This window comes from Calypte anna, chromosome 3 (assembly GCF_003957555.1).
Source record: "Calypte anna isolate BGI_N300 chromosome 3, bCalAnn1_v1.p, whole genome shotgun sequence".
NCBI lineage: Eukaryota > Metazoa > Chordata > Aves > Apodiformes > Trochilidae > Calypte > Calypte anna.
Window position 1 is genome coordinate 77617646 of NC_044246.1, and position 12805 is coordinate 77630450.

General features: G+C 40.4%; 1 protein-coding gene across 4 annotated transcripts in view; it reads right to left on the bottom strand.

Moving 5' to 3' along the window:
* FILIP1 (filamin A interacting protein 1) overlaps nucleotides 1–12805 on the bottom strand; it is a 106564-nt gene that overhangs the window by 44291 nt on the left and 49468 nt on the right. For all 4 annotated transcript variants that reach the window (XM_030447073.1, XM_008490611.2, XM_030447071.1 and 1 more), the window contains exon 3: nucleotides 1711–1884. In XM_030447073.1, the coding sequence (XP_030302933.1) occupies nucleotides 1711–1884 (174 nt within the window). The remainder of the gene's footprint in view (nucleotides 1–1710; nucleotides 1885–12805) is intronic.

Consider the following 12805-nt stretch of genomic DNA (forward strand, 5'->3'; position numbering starts at 1 on the left):
AAATTTGAGGTATTCATCTTCAACAAGTGTAGGACTGCTCAAATAAATCGTCTAAACTATTCAGATTCAGCAAAGATTCAGTGTTACCTTACCACATGCAATTATTCAGTTTTACAATTACCACATACTTTAGGGTTTTCCCCTCAGCCTGTTTTTCAACAGACATTTCTCTTCTGTATGAGTGACACTTTTCCTTTTTCTACTGTTTGGTGTAGGGTTTGTTTTGGTTTTTTTTGTTTGGTTTTTTGTGTTTTGGTTTTGGGGTTTTGTTTTTTGTTTTTAATTAATTGAATATGCCAAATATTATTCAAACACTAAGACCAGGGAGATGTGCCTAAAAAGTTGCTGGGGCACTGCAAAGCCACCACAGCTCTTCAAGTTGCTCCTCTCGCTGTTTCTTGGGAGCAGATGACAAACTCTGTCCTCCTCCTTGCCAGAGCAGCCCACAGACCTGGCACTTCTCTGCTTGCCTGGCCCCAGCACAAGAGCTGACAGATCCTGCTCTGCCCACTCCTAGCCCGTGGCCTCTGGGAATAGCATCTTCCTTGGGCAGTTGCTGTTTCATAGGGTGCCTCAGCAAGCTGAGGGAAATAAGAAATCCTGGTGATTTGCTCTTCAGAAGTTGACCATGGCAGTAAAGCCATCATTGCATTTTAAGAAGGAGCCACGTTGAGTTCAGCCTTTGAGAGTAGTTCTTTTGCACTCATGAAATTTTTTAACAATCTTATTTAAGCTCTAACATAACCCTTATTGACCTACACAATGCAAGTTTTAAACTTAAATGCCTATCAAATTTTCAGCTTCTTTAGACAAAAGTCCTGCTAAGGTCTTTTAATCTTGTTCAACAGTATTTCGCGTGTAGTCCCACATTCTAATGTTTGCTTTTCTTATTTACTATCATCCCAAAAATTCCACACAGTGCTTCAATGAGAATAAAGAGTAGGAAGATGTCCTGTGGTAGACACAATCCCATGTGAAAAAATTAAATATACTTATAGGAAGAGCTACGAAGATTTGCACAGGCAATATTATATTGCATGTTGTTGCATGCTCTTTCTTGATTTCCTAGTCTGTTATGGAACTATAAAAATGAGCAGGGGCTGTTTATTTTGGTGTTCACAATGGCCTCAGACATTCCTAGGTTTATTCTACATTCATTTATTGCTTAGATTTTAATGTAGGGATCTAGAACTACACATCTCCTTTAGGGGCTGAACTGATTTTGCAGTCCTAGAGTGACTCAAAGTGACTAGGGATTTATGATCCCATAAATATATTCAAAGTCAATCTCTGAATGTCTCCTTTTCCTAACTTTTTCCTTGTCTCCTTTTCCTAACTTCCTAACCACAAGATTGTGGTTGACTACACCTAGAAAATCAGAGTGCTTACAGTGCCATAAGCAGTAGAAGTTGGAGCCTATATTTGAAAGGAATTTAAAAAACAGAAGTGTAACACCTTAAAATTTTTCTCATTTAACAACATCAGCTCCAAGGAGTGTACAAACTCTTTATTGTTTGGGTTCAAACCCAAATTCTTACACTTTATTCTGCAGTTGAGTGAACAAGAATATTCAATTTTTCCCCAATTTATTTTTTACAAAAGCTGTGCTCACTCTTGCGTGGTTTGCACACATCCAAAATACATGGAGCCTCACTTCTGGTTAGGATTCCCCTTGGGCAGGCATACTAATGTAAATTGAGAAGTTATTACCTCTAAAATTGGTTTCTCATAGACATCTTCCCCTATAGACTTTTCTTGGGCAAGGATGGCGTCCCTGTGTAGCACTCGGAGCACGTTCTCTGGAGCTGCAGACCCATAATGAGCTTCTAAAACTTCAGGTTTGGTTTTCTCTGTCTTCAGCATGTGGATCACATCTTCCCTTGCCTGTAACATTGCAAAACACTACCATGAGCCAACTTATCAACCAAGGGGAAAAACAGGGAAAATGGGGCCATTTCATATGTACAGATTGCATACACAGAAATAAAATAAATTAGAATTTGGCTAATAAATAAATTGGCTGGGTTGCCAATGCAAATATAAAAACTTTGGGAGATACCAGAGAAAACATGATCTGTGATATCCAAATGTTGTCTTTGTGATCATTAATTATTCCATTCCTGCCTGACATTACATGTGAATGCTATGAATTTTTATCTGGGTTGCAACTATAGCTACAGAACATCATTCCTCTTCATAAACTTCATCTTACTCACTGCCCATGCTGTTCCCTGACTGCCATAAAGAGATGAGTAGAAAAAGCAACACAAGTGGGTTCAATTAATATTTCTCAGCCTCAAATTAAGTATTTCCTAGTAATTCCTCATTTGATTCAGTGACTAACTATTCTTTTCTAGTAACTTTGAAATTAAAGTTTTATAACATTTGTTTGTTTAAACAAAACCCTAGAAAAACTGCAGACCCCAGCTAACTGGCATAACTGGTAGCAGACCCAAAGAGTCTTAGCAAACCCTGCTGGCAGTGGAAGGGGCTGCTGAGGCTGGAAGCAGGGAGTACCTGGGACCAGTGGTGCTTTTGAGGTCCAGGGGAGCTCCAGCAGGTCCCAGCTGCTGCCTCTTGTTCTGGATGGGAGCCTCAGTTTCAGGCAGCAATGAGGCTGCCCTGCAAAGCCACCTGGCTATGAATAAAGGGTTTTTTAGGGCTATGCTGTGGACAAATACTTAATCCTGAGCTCTGATTCTAATGATACTTGCCAACATCTGTTAAATCATGTAAAAGGGGGCCAGGGCACTTGCTTGTCCTTCAAGGAAGGTTTATAAGACCATGAGTCAGTGAGGGGTTGTAAAGGGTACTGGGTTTTGGTGGGCATGAGGGAGCTCTCATATTTTCTCATCTCTCCCACAAGCCCAAAAGGATAGGAGGAAGAAAGCTTTGCACACAAATTTTTCTCTTGCCTGCCCTTCTGACACTCAACCCATGTGAGCTTGGGAGGTATATTAAGGGCTGAGGAAAGGTTCTAATATTTTAGCAAAAATCTGTTACAAATCCTGACCCTATGTAAGAAATTACTTTAGGATTTATGAACTGACAAATGTTTTATGCTTTTCCAGTGTTCATAATAGCGTTCTGTATTATCCCTGTAGCAAGTATTAAATCTTTACCCAATACCACAGAGCCATCAGAGCTCTATAAAACCACCTGCTTTTAAAATGAGCAAGGTAATAATTTCAGGAAATGGCAAAGACCCTTTTAACCTTTTTTTGTTGTTGTTTTTAAATAGAGCAACATAAAAATAGAACCAAGAATGAACTTGAGGCAAAGATCATGCCACCCAACTGAGAACAAGCTCACTTATAAACAGCTAAATGTAGGAGAGAAAATATAAACTGGAATGGCATTAATGTTTTTACATCATGAGTGTGGGAAAGGTGCATCACTCAGATGACAAAACTACAAGTGAATTAAGTGGGTTAGTCACAGAGAGTGCCAAGAGAGTCTGTACGCTTCACTACATCACAGGTTGAGAATATGTCGCTTTCAGTACAGGAAAAATGTCACTCTCAGTACAGGAAAAATGTTATTTTAGGAAAGTTTAATACAGATTTGAGAATATATATTTTTTTATATGCCTATGGAAATAACAGTTGTCTTAGTGTCCATGTTACTACGTGGCCAACACTTCCATACTGAAGAAAAAGCCCTTAAAAACTCAAGGGAGATAGTATTTATAGATATCACCATTTTATGACATCTTGTCCTAGACCTTTTTATGTAGAGACAGCTTTTGGGCCCTATCTGCATCCTGCCCCAACAAAGGGATATGGTGTCCCAATTTGTGGCTTGCAGGAGGTCCCCAATGCCACAGGAATGCTCAGAGAGCACACTGGGCAAAGGGAGCAGCAAAAGCAGCAGAATGAGGGACAGCCACCTCCACCCAATGCTTGAAGGCCCACAGACAAGCATGCTGAAACCTCAATTTGTTTTGGTCCTAAGCAGAGACATCTTCAAGCCCCACATACCCCATTCCTCAGGGACCAGCACAACTCAGATCCCTGACTATTAGGAAGGGGAGGAGGATGCGTTCAGCTCTCCTGTTGAAGCTGTTGGGGCCCGGATGGCATAATTAAACATTGACAAGGCCAGGCAGAAAAAACAGAGGCACATTGGGATTGGTGATTTAGCACTTTATCTTTGGAGAGCAAAGAGCTGGACTCCAGTCCCTGCAATGGTGACAGAGTGATCAGACCTTGCTCTTCACAGAGAGTGCCCCAGCCTCTGCCCACTGTCCATACTTTCCTTCCAGCCTCATCAGTGTTTAATCATTGATGATGAAAATGGAGCAGCTCTGGTAGGAGGGAATGAGAGTCTCTGAAACAGGTTATAACATGCCAGCTAAGAAAGGTTTCTGGAAGCTGCGTCCCCCAAGGGCCAGAGGGAGCCAAGACAGAAGACTAGGTGATGCTAAATGGATGAACCTGCACCTCAGTTCTCAAGCTCAGTTCAGAGCTTGGAAGGAAATCCTTATTCATGGCTTCATCTTTGAAAGGACAGTGACATGCTTAGCTTCAGGGGACAGGGCAGGGCTGTCAGCCCTGAAAACCCCTCGCTGCAGTCCACTGTGAGGGTACCTAACCTGGTAGCAGGCTGGGGAGCCCCATCCCCAGGTTGCAGGCAGCTCTTTGCTCACATCTCCCTTCTTGGGCATCCCAGTCTCTACAGTGACCTAATTGGGATCTGGATCACATTAATGTGGCAAGGTGCCTTCTGCCTTTTCTGGGCTTGGCCATTGCTCCTATCATTATCTTTTCAAGGGTATTGGCAAATTCACCAAGTACTCTGTTTCCATGGACTTATGATAACAGTTTCTAAAAATCAAACTAACAACCAGACACTCGAGTTGCTAGCAAGCATTGAACCAAAAGAGGGGGCCTCATGCTAATAATAAACTGGAGAGAATCTTGCTTTTTATTTGGTGAGCAACAATTCCCAGTATAGGAAGGTTCTGAAGAGCAGGTAGCCTAGATCAGAGAGGTGACATCCTAACCTCCCATCAGGCTTGGGACTTCCAAACTTCACTTAGTCTCTCTGAAAATCCTTAGGATAATTGTAGAAGGAAGGAGCTGAAACAACAGGCCTATATAATTCATAATTTGATGTTTCCTCCAGATGAATAATTTTCCACTGCAACAACTGGAAGAGAACTCACGTGAAGATGTTTTCTTTCAGTGCATAGTGAATGACTATTGCTACATTAAACTTGAAGGAACACACCGTTTTCAGATAACAAGTCAGAACAATCCTGTGGGGGAACACTTGGGCTGCTTCAATACCTGTGCCTAGAAAGAGGTACAAGAGGCTCAAAATGGGGGGTCCTCGCTAAGAAGAAGGAACCATACTGGCAAGCTGTTGCTACTGATGGACACCTCCCCTAGGTGCCTCCCTTGTCTCAAAGCTCAACACTCTTTCACATAAATCATAACCTAGGAGACTAACACAAGGAAGAGATTTCAAATTGGAAGTAAACTTGTATAGATACCCCATAGGAAAGCTGTTAGTTGTTTTGGTAGAAGAAACTTAGTGTTTGGCATAGGAAAGCCAGTTCTTAAGTAACATTTTTTGTTTTGCTGGTGTTCTGATGAGAAAGAATATATAGGCATGAGAAGACTACGTATTAAAGCAGTTATTTATTAAATCCAGAGGGCTGCAATCAGTCAGAGAATCTCTCTAAAGTCAACCCACAGAATTTAGAAAATATATACAATTTTTTTTTCCATTACTTCATGGACTTCAGATCTTGAGTATGTCCATGGAGGGGCTGAAGGGTCATGCATGTTCTGCTGTTCTGCATGACTTTGCCCACTCTCATTTCATTCTCTCTACTACCCAGTGCACTTACTTAATATGTGGGGCCTGTGTTTCTACCTGGGAAATATGAATTCCCCAAGACAATGGTCTGCTCCCCTCAGGAGTGCATGTTAGCCATCCTGGAAGGCTGATGTGAGGCCACCCTTTGCAGGGCTGCTCTGAAATACTCACTTTTTGGCACAATAAGAGTAAGGCTTTCTTTTCCTCAGTGGCTTGAGCAGAGCAGGGGGCTGAGTCTCAAACCTCGCTTCGCTACGTGCCTAATAAAATATTTAAATGATATAGAAAGGATGTAAAGAGGTCCCTGCATAAAATTGAAACCATATAGGAAACAATAGCATGACTCTGCTGCTTGTAAAAAGGGACTGGCAGCCTAGCAACCAAATTCTTGGTCAATGGAAAGACTGTTACACAAGCCCGACTTTGGGATGTGCTTCCTCCTCTTGCCCTGCCCTGCCAATTTACGACAGCCCTCTTTCCCCATTCCCACAGTCTTTGGCCTCTCCCATGAGACTGCTAACAAAACTCAGCACCCACTAAACAGGGAATTTTTGCCACAGTCCATTTGTCACCTGGGAAATGGGACTGAGCCAGTCAAACTCACTTCACGTAAGATATCTAGTAAATTGGGGGGAAAAAAATGGTTGTATTCAAGATGGGCTGAATGGAGTCAAAGTAATCACTGCCAGCTGAGAGCAAAACCCAACCTGGGATACTTCATCAGCACATTTTCTAAACTTTTCTGAATTTTATTTAAGTAGTCTTCATGCAAATTCAGTGTACCACCTGCTAAATCAGTTACCACTAACTATTTCCTTCATAGCCCCATGTTTGGAACCATCTAAACTACATCTAACTACTTCAGAGCAATCTGAATACTTAAACAAGATGGTGACAATCCTTTCAATTAATCTAAAGAAGTTCTGAAAATTCAGGGCTAAAAGTAGTATTTACAGGGAATAGATTAATGTAATATTTGGAAGATCTGACATTTCCTGGTTTCAACTATTTCTTTTTGAGTTATAGTGACACTTTATTATGCCTGCACAAGTGAAAGCACCAGGTGATAGAGCTTTAATGTTTACAGAGTCATATTTTTCTTGCCAGTTATTAATGGCAAGAAATAACTATCAAACCACAGACAGGAACTTTGTCTTCTACTTGTATTGCTGCTATTTGCATTTCACACAGAGTTCAGGTATTTATAGTGCAACAGCTGCTCTGTATGGTACCAGAAACTAGATAAGGTCACAGCTTCTTCATGTAGTGTTGTGGTCTCACCAGTGGCTGATTTCCTAAATTCCAGTTCACCTAGAGCTAACAAACATCACTCTCAAGGCATCCTTCCAAAGGAGATCAGGAAGATGTTCTCACACTGCTTTCTGCACTATCCAGGACAAGCTGCCAGGGCAGGAATAGTCTTATCTCTGAAAAAATACTATTAGAGACCTCAGAGAGTGAGACCTCCTGTTTTTTCAGTTTACTTTAATGCGGAAAGCATCTTCAGGCAGATGCACTCAAAACCTGTATCAGCAAAACTGTTTTAACACTAATCCACTAATCCCTGTTTAAACTCAACAGTTTCTTGTTTTACCTTAGAAGGAAACTGAAATAATTAAAAGGAAAGTGGACTTCCTTAATTTTGTGTCATGATACTACGAATATGAATACAGAAAGTAGTAAAAATTAACCCTGCTCACTTCCTCAAACTGTCCCTATGTACTGCTCGAAAGGACTGGGTCGTAATTTGTCTTCCAGGTCAGGTATACTTAGTGTACAAAGCATGCTTTGAGGCTGGGAAGTTAAATGCTCTAGTGTACATTACATCATACAGAGATCTTTTTTGCTAAAAACTCAAGGAATATTTTTCTCTCCTATACCAAATATCTGAAGCAGCCTTGTTTCTATCGCTCACTTAGTGATTCTAGCCATACAAAATACTAGCTAATGACATGTATACATAGTTTTTCTTAAAGGAATGCTGTGCATAAAGTTTTTTTTTTTCCTTTTCACCTTAATTCCATTTCCTAATACTTGAAACTGTGGAGTTCGCTTGCACAAATTTCTTTTAACAGTGCTGGACTCAGGTCTATGTACATGTTTAACTGTGTAGTTAGAGATTGCTTCAGTGATGAAACATGACCACCACTGATTTTGTACAGAAGTTTAGTGAAATATATGCAGAAATGCAAGTGATCCCTCATGACTGGGGACTGAAAAAGAATTTTCCTGTCTTCTCCACACTGTGGAGAACTTTCTAGCCTTCTCTCTAGCCTTTGGTGCTCTACAGTGTATTTCATTTTGCTGTGTTTTATCTTAGAGTGGTAACACAGAAACTCCTTCTAAAATCAATACTGAAGGAGAGGTACATGACAGCCCAGCCCATCCACTGCACAAACCCTCTGAAGTGACTCCAAAAGAATTACATCAGAGATTAATTTGGCCTCTCGTGTTTAAAAAAGTGCAAGCTAAAGATTACAGAACCGAGGAGAAGCAGCATTGAGCAATGTATTACTTCTTAAAGCAAGCTTTGAAACAGATCAAATGAGCACTAGAAGACATCTGTCTGTTATTTCCTGCCCACACAGCTTTGTTCTGCTTTATTACCAGAGAGCTCCATGGATGATGTCACTTTTTTCTGAAGAAAACAGGCCACCAGAGCCTTTCACTGACATAATTAATTATCTGTAGTCTGGGCCACAGCCAGAAAATTCCCATGGTATGGCCCTGAGAAGTATTAACTCCACACTGCTGAATGTTTTCAGAATTATTAGGGTCTGGAATATCCTATCTTGTCTTTTCACACCGAAAGAGTGCTTTGCTCAGTATTATCAAACCACGGGGCTGTTACTGCAGCATATAGCATAACAGTGTCATGATGCACTCAGCACTGAGAGACCCGTGTGAGGGGTCACTGTCAGTTATGCACAGAAATCTGCATGCTGGGATAAGCTTCAACAATGCATCACAATGGCTAAACCTGCTGCTTGGGGTCTGCAGTCTCCAGTCATAAAATTTATGTCTCAGCCAACACTAACTGTATAATAATGTTTTGCACATGACTTGAAGACCAGCAGCAAGCAGAGACCACAGACTGATTCAAACCACCAGCAGGGAGAGGAAGGAGCAGCTGTTAAAAAGCCTTTTGGACACCTGAGCAGGAAGAATTATTCACAACAGCAGGCAAATGACTGTGTTTGCTGTTCAGGGCTGGTATGTGGCTGCAAGATGCTGTGTGCATCCTGGCAAATGAGGTAGTAAACAAAGCAACTTCAAGTCTTTTCTCAGGCCAGTGCCAGTCACCACAATGCTTGGAAAGACACAGGGGAGCTCCCTGGTTCAGATACTGCAAATCAGACATGAAAACTCAAGTGTCTGTGTCCCTAACCTGGTTTATTCATGCTAAGGAAATGATCTGCAGCTTCCCATATCCCAGGTGAATGTCCAAGCACAAGCTGCTGTAGCAATACAGGAGATCATTACAATTACAATACATTTCCCACACATGGAGATTGTTTTATATAGCAGGAGTAAGTTGCTGTGTACCTTTTGTAATCACAACTTAATTTGTGATAAGTTGGCATCTCTTTAAGAAGAAAAAAAGATGGCTAGTTAAAGGCTAATAACAGAAAAAGTATTTCCTTTCTTCTTCTGTCATCTGCTGCTTAATCTAATGTTAATTAGTCTGAACCAGAGATCCACGCTCTGTTCATGGACCTCTTTCTCATGCTTCATACCTAAACTGAATACACCATGCTCCAGTTTCCTTTCCATAATGGAAATAATACTTGACAGGAATGCTCTGAGATTTAGTTCATAGGTATATATAAGATCTAAGTACTAATGTTTTGAATATTAAAAAACAAACAAACAAACAAACAAACAAACAAAAAAACCCCACAAAAAACCAAAAGGCACTCTGACATCAATATAGTTGTTCTATTAAGTTTCCCCTGTTCATCATTTCCTTCATGGTTATGTTCTTATACACAATCGGCCAGTTTGTTCAAATCCATTGGAAATTTAAAAGCATCTTCACCAGACATGTAGCTCAGATTGTCTAAATTGCCCTTTAAAAGTACTTATTTTACTGCAGAAGGAACTCGACCGTCTGAAATTAGGATTTCAGATGACCTGAACTTCATGGAGGCACTTGAAGTTGATGGCAGAAATACTCCCTCTCCAAGTGGGACAAACCTGCCCGGGTATTTTTTTCCACAGTGATCTACCTGCCTTCTGGCAGGATTGAGCAAGCTTGGAGTAGAATGGAGTAAGAGTGCCATGAGGCCTTCAGGATGATGAAGCCCAGAGGAAATCCTTCTGCCTCCTCTGAGGAGGCACGAGCATAACTCAGAGTGGGATACCAACAGACCAAAATGTGTATACATGAGTAATAAACTGTATACACAGCTTTCTCTTGTCCAAGCATTTTGTTGGCTTCAACAAGCTGTTTTTTCAGTGCTCTGTGCTACACGGATATGCATTCAAGTTACTGATGACTGATGAATGGGCAAGAACAGTAGGACTGCATTACAGCAAGCACTCCCCAGTGTCACCAGTTATTTAAACAGAGGAGTTGTCAGAGGAAACCAGGGAAGTGGCAAGAATTCCTAGAGTGAAGTAACTTAGAGAGGGAGGGCAACTGAAGGCACAGAGCAAGTGCTCCCGGCCATGCCCACAGTGCCCTCACAGCCTCCTGCCATCTCCTGAAACCCCCTGATCCTCCCCTCACGCTTCCCAAGCCTCACTTGGACATACTGTCCCCTCTCCATACTACCACTGCATTCCCAGGAACAACTCCTGAAGCCCTCAAAATGCCATTTTGCCTGAACTTCTGAGACTGCCTGAGCCAATACTGAGGAAAAGGGTTTCGTAATGAAGCTGACTTCATCAATACTTCTGTTTCTGACTTATTTAAACTTGAAAGTTACAAATGCTGGAAATTACCACGCAGCTGTACTTGAGTTAGTAATTTCCACTCATTTTGATGGCATGGAAAAATTGATGCTAAAAGAAAAGCAATCATTTCCAGGATAACAAAGGCTTCACTTGAAAAATCCAAACCATTACTGTCTTAGAAAAGGACTTCCCTTCAATGTCTCAGCAGTGCATCATTTTGGGTGCTGCATGTGCACAGCTCTCAGACATAAGTCACTGAGCTCATATGATTACGGCCATTATGCAAAATTCTACACTGAAGCCAGCAATTTCATAAAGATGTGGCAAGACACAGGATGTTCAGCAGGGCCAGAAGTTTTCTATGTGAAAATGTTACATTTCTCGCATTTTAGTCAACCAATAGGTGGAGCCTTTAACCCTAGAAACAAGAAACTTTCTCAGATAGCCATGTTCTCACAATTATATAAAGACATATTTGTTTTTATTAAAGCTCATTTTGGATGGGAAATAATCCATGTTGTTGTCAGGAGCTTATCTGATCCTCAGCTGGAGAACAGGAGACACAAACTTAATAAATACACAACTGGAGCAGCAAAGTTAATAAAAACAGACTCAGCTACAATTGCAATGTTAAATTAACAACTGGTGACTCAGAGTACTGGACAGCATTATGACACATAAGACATATGCTCGTTGCAAGCTCTCCCAGGAATCCCAGATATTTTAAAGCCAAAGAGTCCACACATCTAGCATTTATTGCAAATGATTTAGCCATGTTCTCTCCCACACAGTGAGTCTCTTTTTAATGAGAAAAGACACAAGCTTTCTCATTCCTGAGGCAATGAGTATACAATTTCTATTAAGTCAATTAAAAGAAAAAGAGTCCAATTGCATCAGTTGATTAAAATGGTTTGAAAAAGATTGCAAAGCAGAATCAGTTAAAGATCCCAATGTGAACAAGACCAAATTTAGAAGTTGTTCAGGGCCAATCCTTACTGCTCTGTTTTGGACAGAAGACCAAGAAATTTCAAAGAAAAAAAACCCAAGCTGCTCACAGGATTCTCTCCACTCTATATGAAATATTCAAAGTATCAGAGACACCTGCCAATTATTTCTCTCTGTCTGGACCCTCGAAGCCTAAATACCATGATAGATGTAGCTCTGTTAGGTACAGCTCAGACATTAACAGAGAAGGATGTTAAAATGTCTTTGTTTTCAGTTTACAGCTGTCCAGTGGCAGTGACATTTTATTGAGGATAATTACTTTGAAAAGCATATTATTCTAAAGCAATTTTATTGCCAAAGAGATGTCTATCATCACAATAGTTGATAGTACTTCTGCCCTTAATTTCAGAGTGAGCAGGAAATTGCCTAAATAGCACAATTTAACTGTATTTCAGTATACAGGCTTATCTTTCTTTCTTTATTTTTTTTTCTCCTCTCATACAACAGCAGGGCTCTATTTTAAAAGCCGTGATTTCTGGGACTTGCTAGACAAACCCTACTTACCTTCCTTGGTATCTCCTGCACCTTCCACAGCAATGTTTGAAAGCCACAATAAAAAAATATTATCCTGGCCAATATTAATCTTATATAAAATTATAAAATAACTAGTTATAAAATATTCACCAAAAATAGAAGAGAGCATCTGTAGTCTGAAGTCAATCCTAACCTTTTTATTCTTCTTTTTTTTTCTGAAAAATCCTGCTTCAGCAGGAAAACACAAAATAACAAACAAGGGGTCGATTATAGCGGAGATAATTTTTTTTATTTATTGCACTGGTTTTTTTTGCTAGACATTTATAGGCTTTTTTTTTTTTTTTTTTTTTTAGGCTCTCATTTTGCTACAGTGTCTTGCCTTGTCTGTGTTCTCTTTCCATATCTCTTTCTTGGCTCCATTTATCACTTTTGTATTCCCCCTTTCCTTATACACTTTTTCTTTTATTGCCCAACCTCTTTCCTCTCATTCCATTCTCCTTAAGTCACCTCTCCCTCCTCATGTTAACCCTATCTTCTCTTTATCCCTTTATCTCTGTACATGCCAAGGTTTTTTCTCTTGGAGAATTTGAATTTCATCTGT